Here is a 16,352-nt window from a genome sequence, read left to right on the forward strand (position 1 = left end):
TGAAAAACTCGACATTAACGCAAAGTAACTATAAAATTAATAGTTATTTATCAATTTTAAATAATTTTAATTTGTTGTCATTATGGAAAAGTTATTCCATCCTTTAGACGATTAATAAATCCATTTAGAAGAAGATAGAGACTTTATTTAGATTAGAAGTGTTTTGACAATATTTTTTACGCAATTCAATTAGCAAAACTAATATTAATGGTCGATCCCGGCTTTTAGTAGAGAGTTAACCCTGTACAATTGTTACAACTACCGTAACACGTTATTTTGCTAAGATTCACTTACCATTTCTTGTAAGACGGTAACCCGGCAATCTATGTAAAAAAGGTTTTAACGTTCATGTCGTTGTTTAAGTTTGGCTTTACGGGTGGGCATGGGGGTTCCTCGGATACGAAAAGAAGAGGGAAGGAGGAAAGTAAGAGAAAGTATGAGGAAAAAAAAAACAAGAAAATTTCTCCAGAACTGGCGTGAAGATTACAAATAGTTGTCTTAAATAGATGAATATTGAATTCAATAGCATTAGTAAGGCAAGCTAATAAGAATGATTTAATCATAATTGCGCATCTCCAAGCACAAGAAAATACCAGTTGAATGATAAATATAAAGGTTTTTATAATACTTGGGTCAGGGCACATGAAAGATTGGTCAGGGCTAGTAGGTTCTGCATTTACCATCCCGAACGGGCTAGTTGAAAAAAAGTTAGTGTAAAGCCCTGATGTGTATATATAATTATTACAAAAAATAGTCGACAACGACTGATTTAGGGTTAAATTTCCCGGGTACATTTTAGTATATTTACCGTACCCGGGATACATGTAAGTATACTTAAGAGTACCCGGGGTACTCATGCGACTGCAGGCTGATCTAGATCCAAACTGGCCACACTCGCCTTAATGTCTTTTTTACTGTGACACAGTTCATTTAACTTTAAAATGATAAAAAGAGTATACAAACCAGTAAAGAGTTTGCAATCAATGTTGAATTTCAGGACAGCTTGGTGATCTGCAAATCCCCGATGAAATGTTGATATCGGGTATCACAGTCATTCAATAAGTCGCAAAATGCTCGAATACAATTTATAAAGCACAATGTGACTTATATTGATAACTAAAAATACCAGTATGCCAGTTTTGCCGTGTCAAGCTGTTACGATCCAGAAAGTCCTTCATTCACATCGAGTATATATCCTTCGAATTCCAACTATTGTTGTCATAAGCGGAGATTTAGTGAATAAATAATGCATATATCCTAAATTACAGCTTCTAAATAGCGAAACAAGCCAATTTATGCAGTAAGAAAGTTTTGAATCGAGACTCTCATGTGGGCGGCCATTGTTGAATGTTGTAACACGAACGACAACTCTGCTGGGAGAATGTTATCAATGACGAGCAATCTCCTACGCAGTGGCGAATGCAAAAGGGAAGTAACCTAAAAAAAATCGAGTTATCTCAATCGGACTGGCTCGGTCTTTTACATAGGTCGCCATTGTGAAATTTTTAGATGGTTATCAAACCTTGGACGATGCTGTTCCAGCATCGTCAAAAAGGACTTCCAAAGCCCAAGAAGAAAGTGGTTTATAAGGTGAAAACATGTTATTATTTACTCTTTTTGAAAGATTTTATTAGAACTGGTTTATGTATCACTGAAGTATATGTTATTTTAATTGTGCACATTGTTCCAAACTTCATAATGGAATGTTAATATAAGCAATTACATTATCCCACCCACTTCTAACCATTTCAGAAAGTGATATGTCCTTAACTTTGTTTTCATTTGTCTTACTTTTTCTGAATAAATACTGAAGAACAGTTTGAAACTCATTAGCTGTTATGTTGTTTTATAAATCATCTTTTTAAATTTGATATTTAGAATAAGAGATTTATTATTTAAATTATCAGCTTCTATGCGAAGATTTGAAGCTCAACTTTTGTTAAATATGAATAAAGTTTTTATTGAATCGGATTGTAATGCTCACCATTATAGTATCTGATTGATACTTCACTGCAGCTATCGAAGTGTTATCTTGAACGCGCTTTTTGGTCTTTTAAATGTAAGATGTTTAGTTGTCTCCAGTTGAAAATGTATATGTTTTTTGGTGAGGAACTTATTTGCATAAAGCCGAAATAAATACCAAAACTAACCTACTTACATCGATGAAGCGAAAAAAAGAGCGTTTCAATCCTTATACATGTTATAACAATATCAGTCTGCATGTGCATATGTTTTCAATGGTTTGGCTAAGAGGCAATATAATTTGGGATTTATTCGTGCATGAATTTAGTAAGCGCCTCCTTTTCCAATACGCAGTTTCGACTATGTACATGTCGCACATGGCATAATTAATTCAAGTAGTCCCACGCTTGATTTACTCGTGCGCTTCGTAGATGCTTCATTGAATATTAAAGCCCAGTCAAATGATATACTATAGCCAATCAGAATAATGTACACTAGTGAAACATAGGGCACTTGCACTTATGTTATCAACTGCAAGAAAAATAAAATTCCATTAAAGCGGGTATATACGATTTTGTCAAATATTTATGAATTTATATAACATGTGTAAACAACGTATTATATATATATATTTCAATATAAATTAAAATAAAAGTTAAGAAGAACATGTGTCGAAAAATGCGAAATAAGCCAGATATTAAATTCTGAAATTGAAAACGGCTGTACAGCCGAATTTGCCAGCATGTATATCATACATGTACGATGTGAATCTAAACTTAGTTTAACGGTTTATTTGAATTCCTGCAACGATATCTATTCATACGACACACGAACACTAACTCCATTCCTAATACAAAGACGAATGCTTCGGTTATTGTAGGAAAATATGTACGTCACAATCGGCTCGGGCCGCTAATTTGTCTTTGCTGCATTTTATGAAATTCGGCTTTAATGTATAATTGTTCTTGCCTATTTTGTGTAATTGTAACATATTATATCAATATATTACAATTAAACACATATAAATAATCGTATATACCCGCTTTAAAGTCAAGCGTTACTTTTATATTCGCCGTTCATTTTTGTCGTTTTACAATGATGACTGCACGTATAATTGGCGATTAAATGCATAATTCGCTCTCAATAACTCATTAATAATCCGGTTGAGTATATATATATATATATATATACATGCAGTGGTTCAGTGTACGAAAAATTACCAAATTTGCATTTTACCCGCTTAACTTCCAGATAAATATTTTGGTAGCCCAACATTTTCAAGGACCTTTAATAACATACCTTCTAATTTTTAAGAAAAATACTTCTACGAAATATTGTATTCAAATAACTATATTATATATGGTGATATAATAAGTATTGTAATAAGAAGCTGAAATACAAATCAAGGGACGTAATTCAAAAATATTATATAATGTAAGTACGCAGTTATCTCTCTTGCCTTATCGTTTAACGGGTGATATCCGCGTGTATCTGTTTTTTATGAGCACAAACATTGATGTCAATAACAAGGTATTAATTCTCATTGTAAATACATACATGCCTTTGTCGTCTTAGACTTTAAAAAAAATCATGTACGATAAACATATACATGTCTTATTACAGACAAAAATTATCTCAATCAAAATATGGTTTGTGTTTGGTCCCTTGTTCAATAAAAATCCTGAATAATGTGTGTAGTAGTATTAGCAGCAATTATAATTGCAATATATTATGCATAAGAAAATCAAGTACACAAAGTAGAAGCGATAACAGTTATATCAAAACCAAGTTATTTAAATTGTACTTCAATCAGAAGTAGTTATAACATTATTAAATGCCGAGCATTAAAAGCAAGCAGTAGGAGATCCATGGTATGATTCGAGTGAAGAATCTTTGCTGAGAAGCGGCGCATTTTATGACCAGGTTCAAGCTCTTAAGCATGTAACGAAATTACACATTGTTCGTGGAAAACATACAGTAACAAACAAAGTTCATTTCTCTTTTCATCGTGATTTATTTCTATTGAATATTGTCTAAAACAACGCTGGCTAATGTACGTGTAATTCAATTTTACAGCACGGCGAACAATATGGCCGCCACAACAAGAAAACGTGACTGCTCTACTTTATTGTCTTTTGAGAACCATGAAAAATCAAACTGACCAAACAGGCTGTATACATTTTTGATTTGCCATTATTAATATGTCGGTTGACCGACTCTCTTATGTTCCGATTTAATGAGCGGTCGGCAGGTGCTTTACTAGTCTCATTTATAAGACGCGCAAAGAATTTAGAGATACTTTTTATATGGGCTAAATTCTTTGGAACAAATATTCAAATATTACCTATATAAAAAGTAGCTTAATATTTGACAGCGTCAACAAGTTGGACTAGTGCTTTACATAAATTATCTTATATGAACATGTCAACGAATAATTTTGATGGCTTTTCAAGATAAGTATATTCGGACTGTGTTTCATTACTAATCTTGTTTGACATCTTAAAGTATATACCTATAGGCAGTCACGTTTTAATTTGCACTATGTTCCGATTTAATGAAGCGGTCGGCAGGTGTTTGACAGAAATTATCTGTGTTTCATAACTAATTTTGTTTGACATCTTAAAGTATATACCTATAGGCAGTCACGTTTTAATTTGCACCGTGATAACCGTGGTACGTTTTAATGTAAACTTAATGACTTTCTCTTATCATTTGTTAAATATTTAAATTAATATTCTATTAATATTCTATACACAACACGCATGACCCAGTTGACAGTGATCATGTATTCTTTATGAATGAAATCTCCAGTTGTAAAGACACACCTCCGCATTGGACCAATGAAATCACTCGTATGTTTAAAATGTCAGTTAGTTGAAATGTATGTAAACAAAGGTTTCAAACGGCGCTGGACAGTTAGTCTTGATGCAGAATGTAACGACAAGAACGGTAATAATGTTTTTTCATACGTTTTATTGAATTATGGTATCGAACTACACGAACTTTATAGGGAAGTTGCCCTTTACTCCGTGAAGATTTCAGTCTTAAAGACAGCATGATCACTATCAACTGGGTCATGCGTGTTGTGTATCGTGTTATTTCTTAAAAGTTGACCCAGCATTTGTAAAAATATTGCAAGACATATACATTTCCAGAAAGGAAATTCATTTCTGCGTTGAATAAGACCGAAATCGTGAAAATCGCTGCAAAATTGATGAAGATATGGCTGTTCAAAGCGATGCACCCCGTTTTGGGCTGATTTTGAGTTGCATACCTTGTTATATATATATTTGATAGTGAAATATATTTTTTCAGAAAAGTTAATTTTTCGTTATAATATGATTATTTATCATTCAAAATGATGTTTTCACTAATTAATATCATAGCCACACGCTAACCACCTGTGATAATAGCGTGTCTCTATTCAACAACATATCACAAATACCCGCTGTAATATGTTTACACTACCCTTTCATATTTCGCGTATATTTATTAGGTAGATCCGATTCTAAAATAGTAGAAAAAACTAAATGTTTGATGAAAAAATAACTAAATAGATAAACGCCTACGACATTCATGATATGCCTTTAACGTGGGTTTTTGATGTTAAAGATATGCAAACACAAGTAATGAGATTACAATTAAGCTTGTAGGGATGTTGTTAATATATACATCAAGTCCGAAAATGCTTTTTTAAGACTTTTAGATAAGGAACCGAAATAATGAATGCAGACAATTGTATATATTAATATAAATATAAATATATATATATAGGGTCAGACCATAGACCGATCTATATCGGACCATATAAACCAAATATTTCACATTTATGAAAATATTTTGATAAATAATGTGCGATGTGGATATAATATGGAAATAAACGCAAACAACAACCTTACTAGCTTTAAAGACTGTTCATGTTTTGGTTATATTGACACAGCTGAGTAGGTGATTTCGCTTTAGTGAAAATTTTGACGGACGACGAAGAAAGAGCAATCACATTAACTAGCCCTAAAATGGATCTACAAATAGCCCAATTTTGTGTCACATTTGAATAATTTTTCCATTTCCTCAAAAACGAATTATTGGACCATTCAACAAAATAAAGATCGTATTGCAGTATGAACATTTATTTCAAACATATGTACTATATACACTACAGTTTCAGGAACAGCAAATCAAGTAAGAAAATACAAAATAAACATTTCATTTATTTGCGCCCGTGTTAATATTAAATATAAGATTTACAACAGTCGTTTCGTTTCATATATTGAAGTTTGAAATGAAATGTTAAAATCTTTAGAAAGAACCATATTTTGAAAGGAACATTCCACACTTTACGAGGATTTCATAACTAAATGACCGCCATGTTTTCAAACAATTAGTGACGTTTCATTCATTCTTTTGCAATCTAACAATGAAATGAGGAACATGATTAATCTGTTTTGCCAAGTTTGCAATGTCTGTAAATGTGTACAACAATATCAGTGAATTTATATTAGCAAAGAAAAAAAAACATTTAACTACTTCATGATCAATTCCAATAACAATAATATCAATTTTGTGTTTCTTATCGAAACATTGTAAATAAAACTGGAAACGAAACTTACTTGAACTAAACGAACTTAACGATTTAATTTGCAAAATATCGCAGGCGATGTGCAGACCTGAGAGCAACACCCTCAGGATCAATTACCTTCAATACACACCTTGTTGTTTCTTGGGTTACTTTGACATTTGTGGTTGTGTTGACCAGTTTCCATATAGTTTTATAACCACATACAGCCATCCCTCTTTTATATACTGAGCGAATCGCTCGTATAACGTCTGGAAGAGGAGACGACGCGTTGCGTCTTTTGAGCCCTTTACCTCCGCAGTATCCGTTTCAGTTGACTCAAACTGAGAGCAGTGTTGTGTAGGAAAAGCAAGAATCCACATATATCCAGACGCGTATAGCCCTGTTTGTGATAACGCGAAATCCAAACATCCCTTTCTTGATTTGAAAGTACAGCTAACGATGAGTCAACATATATCAGTGCCACCGAGACACAAATCTGCAATATAAAAAAGTTGTGAGTCGTTAAACACACGTTTTGCATGTATTAGTTGAATACAAATATCTAAATGAATCAATCGAGATTAAAGCTCTCTAAATGCTCATAAAACCCAACGAACACATTAATATTTATTGTTTGCAAACATTGTATGTTATTTTTACCTTTATACCAAGCATTCCTGCTGTATAAATGGACTGTCTGAGGTCTTGCGTGTTTCGAAAGAATATACCAGAAACTAAAAATCTGTTCGACGCCGGAAGTCATGAACCAATGTTGCAATAATGGGATGATGTAAAAATTCTACGACGACATGATATGGAAAAGGTTTCATGGCTTAAAAATAACTCATCGTGTCGACTAAAACTATGATGGCAAGTCATTTTCACCAGAGCATGACGCCAACAATTATGTAGATTTGTCGACTTAGATCATGTCGACCAAATATATTTTCGGGAAAAGCCGGAAACATTTACGTCGAGACTTCAACTTAATGTCGTTATGACGAGTAGAATTAAGGTGGGAAAAGCTACAAAACTATGTCGACATACCATGTTATTTCACAGTAAGTCGATATAAATTATTCCGGCATGACCACATTATTGGGGTGTACCATATACGTTTCCGTATATATGATCGGTTTTCAGCCGAAATGATCAGAAAACATAGCTAGTGCATCTTACGATGCGTCATGATGCTTTAAGAGTTGGATATGATGAGCAAATGAACGGATAGATGATGCACGTGCTGGGTGGGGAATGGTCTCCTGCACCATGCAGTGAGATGCCTCATCGAGTATGTGGAAATGAGTTCATTTATTGACTGATCCTTCATAACGATTAATTTATACGTGTGATTTAAGTTGCTTTGTAAATGTTATTGTTTGAATGGCTGTCAAATTTGTGTACGAAATTGAATACACCGGTTATCATGGCACGGCCCGCAAATTAAGAGAATGATGCTCCCTTTTTAGCTCGCCTGAGCACAACGTGCTCATTGTGAGCTTTTGGGATCACTTTGTCCGTCGTCCACATTTTGCCCTGTTAACACTCTAGAGGCCACATTTTCTTTCTAATCCTCATGCAACTTGGTCCAAAGATTTGCTCCCATGATATCTTAGTCGAGTTCGAAACTGGATCATGTGAGGTCAAAAACTAGGTAAAATTAAAGAAAACGCATGTTAACACTAGAAGTCACATTTATTGTCCAATCGTCATGAACATGAAACATGGTCATAATATTTGTCTTAATGTTTTCTCAGCTGAGTTCGAAAATGGTTTCGCTTGGTTGAAAAACATTGCCGCCAGGGGGCGGGGCAGTTTTCCTTATATGGCTATAGTAAATCCTTATTAACACTTTAGAAGTCATATTTATGGTCAATCTTCATGTAAATTGGTCAGGAAATTTGTTGTTATGATAGCTCGACTGAGTTTGAATTCGTGCCAGTCCTTTAAAAAACATGGACGCCAGGGGGCGGGGCAGTTTTCTTTATATGGCTATAGAAAAAATCTTGTTAACACTCTAGGAGTAACATGTATAGTCAAATCTTCATGAAACGTGGTCAGAATAATTGTCCCACTCATATCTTAGCTGAGTTCGAAAATGGTTCCGGTCCGTTGAAAAACATCTCTGCCAGGGAGCTGGGCAGTTTTCCCTATATGGCTATAGTGAAACCTGGTTAACACTCTAGAAGTAACATGTATTGTCCAATCTTCATGACACTTTGTCAGAATATTTGTTACAATGATATCTCAGCTGAGTTCGAAAATGGTTCCGGTCCGACGAAAAACATGTCTGCCAGGGGGGCAGGGCAGTAGACTGTACAAGATTATTCTCATAACAGCCGTACTTTCCACTTGAAAATTCATTATCAAATAACCGTAAGAATGTGATTTTGCGCAAAAACGTGTTTGCATTATTTTATTTCAAATGTTTATTGTGCGTCTCAGTTGAAATATATATTTTTGGAATGAAAATAACTATTCGGATAGTAAGCGAAAGTTTACTTTGCCTACGGAATGATGACCATAAATAATTTCAGCCCACTGTCGCAGTGTTGTTGGTGTTTCGTTTATATAATGATCAGGTACGAATACTAACAAGCCTGAGACAAAAATCAGTAGGCCCTATTTCACTATTTTTAGCTCGACTATTATATATGAAATATATATAATGGAGCTATCCTACTCACCCCGGCGTCGGCGTCTGCGTTAGCGTGCAAATGTTAAAGTGTTCGTACTACCCCAAATATTTTCTTTGTCCCTTGACATATTGCTTTCATATTTTGCATACTTGTTAACCAATATGACCCAAACCTATAAACAAGAGCAAACAACTCTATCAAGCATTTTGTCATAATTATGGCCCCTTTTCCACTTAGAATATGCAGCAAATGTTAAAGTTTTCGTACTACCCCCATTTATTTTAATTGTCCCTTGACATATTGCTTTCATATTTTGCATACGTGTTTACCAACATCATCCCAACCTATAAACAAGAGCAGACAACTGTATCAAGCATTTTTACATAATAATGACCCCTTTTACACTTAGATAATTGAACATTTTGCTTAAATTGCCATAACTTCTTTTTTATGATCACATTTTATTATTACTTTGACAAAACAACACTTACCTGAATACCACAATGTATTCCACCCAAACAATACCCCACGCCCCTACCTAGAATCCCTTCCCCCCCCCCCCCAACAACCCCCCCCCCCCAAATTTTATTTTTATTTTTTAAACATCCTCTAATAAATTACCCCACCCCACATTATACCCCCTCTCACCCCCACCCCCTACCCCCCCCCCCATTTTTTTTAAACATCATCTAATAAATTACCCCACCCCACATTATAATCCCCTCTCCCCTCTACCCCCCCCCCCAATTTTTTCCCTTTTTTTATTTTGAAAGATCGTCTAATAAATTACCACACCCCACATTATACCCCCCCTCACTCCCTACCACCCCCTACCCCCCAATTTTTTTTAAACATCATCTAATAAATTACCACACCCCACATTATAATCCCCTCTCCCCTCTACCCCCCCCCCCAATTTTTTCCCTTTTTTTTATTTTTGAAAGATCGTCTAATAAATTACCACACCCCACATTATACCCCCCCTCACCCCCCCCCCCCCCAAAAAAAAGTTCTTTTTTTTAAAAGATCGTCTAATAAATTATTGAATATGAACAATTTCCCCATGATGGCTTACGTTATAATGTTAAGCGCTCGAATAGTCGAGCGCGCTGTCCTCTGACAGGTCTTGTTTGTTCCCATGCGCAAAAACGTAATGTTAATTCTTCGTAACATAGACGCGATTTATCTTATAAACTATTTATAATGAAAATAACAATGTGATGTAATTATTATTTTTTTCATATTTTCAATTAAACATTTCAATGAGATTTCTCAACAACCAGCTACTTGCGTACGATCTGCCCCATGGATAAGTAACAATTGAAGAAAGAGAGAATATCAGAAACCCATTATAATGACATTATAATTGAAATTAAAGCTAAACACGTAGATTGTACGCATTAATGGTAAAAATGATTCTATATTGTTTCACAATATATTGTTTTAATTACATTTCACCGAACAAAACCGGAAGTTTTTAACGATTTTGATAGAGCGTGTTTAAGCACGTTCCTTTCATTGTTCATTCTCAGAAAATCGTCAGAACTATTTAAACATATTAGGCTCCAGAAAAAAGCAATACTTGATTTAGATCTTTGTCTATAGAAAACAAGTGTTGTATCGAGAAAGAATAATTTATGTACTGTAAAGTTTTAGATAAAACTTTCATGAGATTCATCAGGCGTTTTGTAAACACACCCACGACACATTTAAAGGGGCATTTTCACAGATTTTGGCATTTATTGAAGTTTGTCATTAAATGCTTTATATTGATAAATGTAAACATTTGATTGAAAAAGCTACAGTAAAAAACAAGAATAAAATTAAAGAAAGAAAAAAGTAACCCTCAACTGGGCTCGAACCACTGACCACTGGAGTAAAAGTATATCGTTTAGACCACTCGGCCATCCATGCTCATACAATGAGCGATGTATTTTATACTTTATATACGCAATACTCGTAGTATCAAAAAATATATCGACAACAACAGAACTCTTCAAATTATTCAATCGTTTCGCGTTGCAACGCTTTATAATGTTCAGGTATTTAAATTGCCAAAAGATACATAAAATGGATATTTTAGAGCATGGTAAATGTTCAGTACTACTGTTTCCCCACAAATATCATAACTACAACGAAAATTTGCGAATCGGAAACATTTTTTATTTTTTTTGTCAATTTACCAAAACGTGAAAATGCGCATTTAAACGTTTGTTATTTATGGTGTTTGTGACCGAAAACAAAAACACTATATATATTTTTATATTGTGCTGTATTTATTCGTGTTGCATTTGTTCATAACATGGCCGCGTTTTGCGTTCCTGATATTAGAAAGTAGCATCTCTTAAATCAGTCGTAGAGAAGTATATCATTGTCTAGCAGTTGAGAGCGTCCAGCTGTCCTATATTGACCCGGGTGTCTCCGATAGGTTTTCCGCTACGATCCTGACAAAAGCACACCGAACCCGTGCATCCGGTGGGCGCGTAGTTTTCGAAGCGATCACATGAGAAAATCCGACCAATGAGGCCCATTTGCAAGTAGGCGTACTTGTCACGTGCGCACTCTGTGAAGGTTAAAAAACACGTTTTTTTTTGTTTGTTCTGCATATGAGCTTTTGGGTATGAATAAATTTTTATTAATAAATCAAACGAAACTTAAGTACAAATAAGTAAAATATTGTGTTACATGTTTGTATTTATGCTTTATAACTACTGTTGGTAAATACAAACATGTAACACAATATTTTACTTATTTGTACTTACCAACAGTAGTTATAAAGCATCATAATAATGTATATCTTCCGACATTTTTAACATATGAAACTACAAATTGCACATCCAAAACTGTATTTAATTCTTATCATAACGTACAATGCCGACAAGTTTGATCGGTGTGTGATGAACAATGTAGAACATCATCAAATATTGTATGTCTATATATCGACCGTTATCTATGGCGATTCCAATTGGTAAGTCGCATAAATCCCAGTAATATATGACGTTGTATTTTTATTCGCGCACGCAAAGTTTTCAATATTATTCCAATGATTTGTTCATGCCATAACGTAAACGCAGTCTCAGCAATTATATTTTCAGTTCATGTGTACTTACGGCAGTCCATGTCGGCAGCCTCCCACTTGTTGACCATGAAACCAGAAATCTCAGTGCCGTCAGGAGCAACACAGAACGCTCTGAAATATAAATGGCGAGTCTCCGCGTTACATTATACCGGCTGCTATAAATATTGCTGTGACATTAAATGTGGAACATATAACAAGCTTGTGTTATTGCTCGTAGGGTCGAGCGATTTATTCTACAAAATCTATAATTTTCGTTAGGCTGTTTTTGTTCCATATATTAATGCTTAAGGCTAATTACGTCATCGTATTGATAGCATCCTTTTCGAGATAACTGAGGTGATTTCTGAAATGTTTAGAAGACAATCTTAAAAGTTGTAGTGCGCAATACCGGAAGAGGTAACAGAAGTTCTTACTGGGAGCCTTGGTACTGCATTCCCTTGAAGTCACCATTTGCTTCACAAAGGGGTCGCTCCAGTCCCCAGAGCATCCCGTTGGCGGCGGCGTATTTTGCCTCCACTTTCGCAAGCTTAGCGGAGCAGGAACCTTAAAAAAACGAAGGGATTTAAATATGGCATGGGTCAGTATGGACCGCTATTATTTAACGAATGAATTAAGTGTTGGTTCAAAATATAAATATTGTATTTGATCCACATTCGATGATAAATCGGTGTAGCAAATCAAAATATGGGCGAGAAAGGGGGGATAAAAGACCAACTTTAAAAATAGTCTTCTCTTTAATCGCGCGAAATATCCCAACTTGTTCGAATATAACACATAGCAAAACATATCAATGCATCGGTGAACGGTCTCGTACCCTAGCTGTATATAGTATATGGCGATTTCCCTCAATACATACTTTTTAAATTCAACTTCTTCAATATGTTTTCCTTCGCCTATACTCTGACATCTACATAAAGCACACATAGAAGACATTTTATCAGCCCAAAAGGTGTAAACTAGTACAACATACGGATTTTGTTAATTAAAACTTTTACAGATACTTTTGTTACAGATGAATTCGAAAGCTTCAAAATTATTCCTATAAACGGATATGATTTTCTTTGAAGTCAAAGTTTGAAGGCATTAAATGTTATCGTATCGATCACCCTACACAATCCTCCGAGGGGTAATCACGTGACAAACAAGGTGGCGACGTCCATGACTAGACATAAACTTTTCGCCTTTTTATACCCTTGATTACCGGTATTTAAATTAATTGTTAAAATGCCGCTCACTTTCCAGCCATATCACACAAGTACAGCTCCGACTAAGAAAATTTACAGCGAGTAAAGTCGAGATAAAGAGCGAATACTAGTATTTAGTAAGCGCTAATTACCTGGCAGATATGGCTGGAAAGTGAGCGGAATTTTTACAGTTGATAAAATTAATAAAGGGGATAAAACGGCGAAAATACCTATCTCGGCAAGGACGTCGCCATCTTATTTGCTACGTGATTACCCCTCTGAATCCTGCTTGTTTCACCTGTTTGGCGTTTCTGCCCAATAGGTTTGCACGTGAACGTCTGGATGTCGCACGTGAGACCGGAAGCGCACTCCGAGGTGGCAGGACCTCCCAGCATCATCGTAGCTAGACAGTTTTCACCCTCAGCTGTAGGACAAAAACGTAGTTGTGGATGTATCGTTGTTAACCGTTCAACATAAAACGATTCTGCGTCAAAAGTTTACCAATTCGTTAGCATGATTGATTTGACAACAAAATGTATCGAAGGGTCAAAGGGAAAATTAATTCAAGGTTACCCACGATTATATTACATCATTGTACAATATTTAAACAATCGCGACAAAAATTGCATTTGATGCGTTTCAGCGTTTAAGCAGTGCTAGCACGTATTGTGTTTTTGTCTGTAGACGGCCAGCTACTTTTAGAAAAACTTAGAATGTTCCTTTGACGAGTGTACAAACATAATTTTACGAATACTCCGCTAGTAAGTAAACTTAATTACTCGCATGCATGTTATGCAAAATGATATTTAATAGAGTTTCTAAAATAAGTTTATGGTTATTAATTATGTCGTTCGAACTGTTTTTAGCTTTGAATGCATTCAATAGCTAGGAACAATATACAATACAAAGCAACATCAAATCCTGGTGGCAAATACATGACTGCTAGATATGCAACTAACAATAACTTTAAGTGAATATTTCAAATCTAGCCTCATCTGGCTAAGACGTGTAGTTTTCAAGTGCTGGAAAGAATAATACTTAATTTGCCCAAGTGCGTAATGCATACCACTTATTAACTGTTGATACGGGAAATATCTTAGTTTTAGCCGTATTTGTTGCAATAGATTTATCGGTTAATATATAAAAATACAGTAGTATACATTCTAGCATTACTTACCGAGCTGTGTGATGCAGACATCGCAGCAACCGCAAACGCCTCCTTTGGGCCTCACGACGCCATTACAGTTGCCATTGCTAATGGCATCGCATTCCTTCCCCATGCAATAGTCGGATGGGCAATATATCATCGCATTGGTCCAACCAGCCAACAAAACGAAAAACACAATTTTCAGCATATTGTTTGAACGAAAATAATTATTTCCGTGAATTTAACAACTAGTTCTAAGCGACCGCCGACGCTTTGTAAATGTAACGCTCTTACTTACCGCGCATGCCTTTTATAGGAAGCGATACCGGCACGTGTCCAATATAGTGTTTTTCCCAGGCCATTTTAGCGTGGCGAAAAGCCACGCCGCCCTCACGGATAGCCACTCTGCCCTTTTCAAAGGCAAATTTAGCCACGAGCCCTTATCGATAACATCTTTATTGCCTTATGACCTGGTCCGCAAAATCAGCGTCCTTGATTGTCTGTGACGCTCCGACTGTGCTTGATTTACTCGAGAGACGTCAACGTCTAATCGACTATAAATTGAGCAGATTTAATCTATTACAGTGCTCGAGGTCTTACTGACTGCCCCAAAGCTGTGAATTAACGATAAAATCATTACTTCGGAGACTTTTGATGAAAAACTCGATGTTATTCTCGTGGCAATTGTGCATTGCATGCATTATTCAGTTATATCAAAACATATATTTTTACGCATAATTACATTTAAAATCACAAACAAATTTATTCTTTATCGTTTTCGTCTATAAGATAATTAGATCTAATTATTGAAATAATTACTGAGACGTATACTAATTTAACAAAATGCGAATCGCGTATACTATTTAACGTTGCTATGCGCACCTGTCGCTTACATCATTTGACATTTTATCAACATGGCGGACTATACAGAATTAAATTGTGACTCGGCAAAAATGGCAAATAACGTCGTAAACGATCGAATTAACGATGGAGATTATACATTAAGAACTAAGAAGGAATTAATGAAATGTCTGTGATAATCAACGATGCATAATGTTGTTGTAAAATACAGATAAACTGCTTTCCACTAATGTCGTCAGCTAGGTACCACTTGTCATTGCTTGTTTCGCCCTTTTAAACCTAGGACAAGCTCTAAGTGGCGGGCGGCAGTGTTGATCAGACACTACCCATTAGTGGATGGCTTCCAGCTACTGGCGTTCCTCCTTATCCACAGCCAGCTGGAGCTTCTTTCTGCTGCCTGTGATACCTTCTTAATGGCCAGCTTTCTCGCCTGTCCCACTATTCCCATATCCTGGAACATCTTTCCCAGCGATGGTGCAGGAAACCCTCTGCATCCCACTTCAATCGGGTAGTTCCATGCTCTCCACCCGGCCTCTCTACATTCCTGGACGAGATCTTCGTACTTGGCATTCTTTCTCTCATGTGCCTGAGTACATCTTTCTTCCCACGGTACAGTCAGCTCTACCAGAATGATCTTCTTTGTCTTTTCGGAGACCATCACAATGTCTGGACGTAGGGTAGTGTGGACTATGTCTGGAAACTGCAGCTGTTTTCTAAGATCTGCCCGTAGTTCCCAGTCATTTGTGCCGTCTAGGATATTCGGATGTTCTCCCTTTGTACCCTTCATTACTGTCCCTGCTGGTACAAAGTTGATGTGCTTTGCCCCTGCATGTACTCGCGCCTTCTTCTTGTGTCTCTCAAGTGTATCAGCTACCTCTCGGAGTACCTGGTCATGTCTCCAGCGATATCTCCCCTGGGCAAG

General features: G+C 35.8%; 1 protein-coding gene across 1 annotated transcript; it reads right to left on the bottom strand.

The window, feature by feature from the left end:
• Positions 1 to 11,414: 11,414 nt before the first annotated feature.
• On the bottom strand, positions 11,415 to 14,702 carry LOC127881258 (uncharacterized). Its single transcript, XM_052429009.1, has 5 exons — positions 14,600 to 14,702; positions 13,721 to 13,846; positions 12,652 to 12,781; positions 12,270 to 12,349; positions 11,415 to 11,722 (listed from the first exon to the last, which is right to left on the bottom strand). The coding sequence occupies exons 1-5, from the start codon at positions 14,700 to 14,702 to the stop codon at positions 11,535 to 11,537; spliced, it is 627 nt and encodes a 208-aa protein (XP_052284969.1). The 3' UTR covers positions 11,415 to 11,534.
• Between the last annotated feature and the right edge of the window lie 1,650 nt (positions 14,703 to 16,352).

The sequence above is a fragment of the Dreissena polymorpha genome, chromosome 5 (genome assembly GCF_020536995.1).
Source record: "Dreissena polymorpha isolate Duluth1 chromosome 5, UMN_Dpol_1.0, whole genome shotgun sequence".
Lineage (NCBI taxonomy): Eukaryota > Metazoa > Mollusca > Bivalvia > Myida > Dreissenidae > Dreissena > Dreissena polymorpha.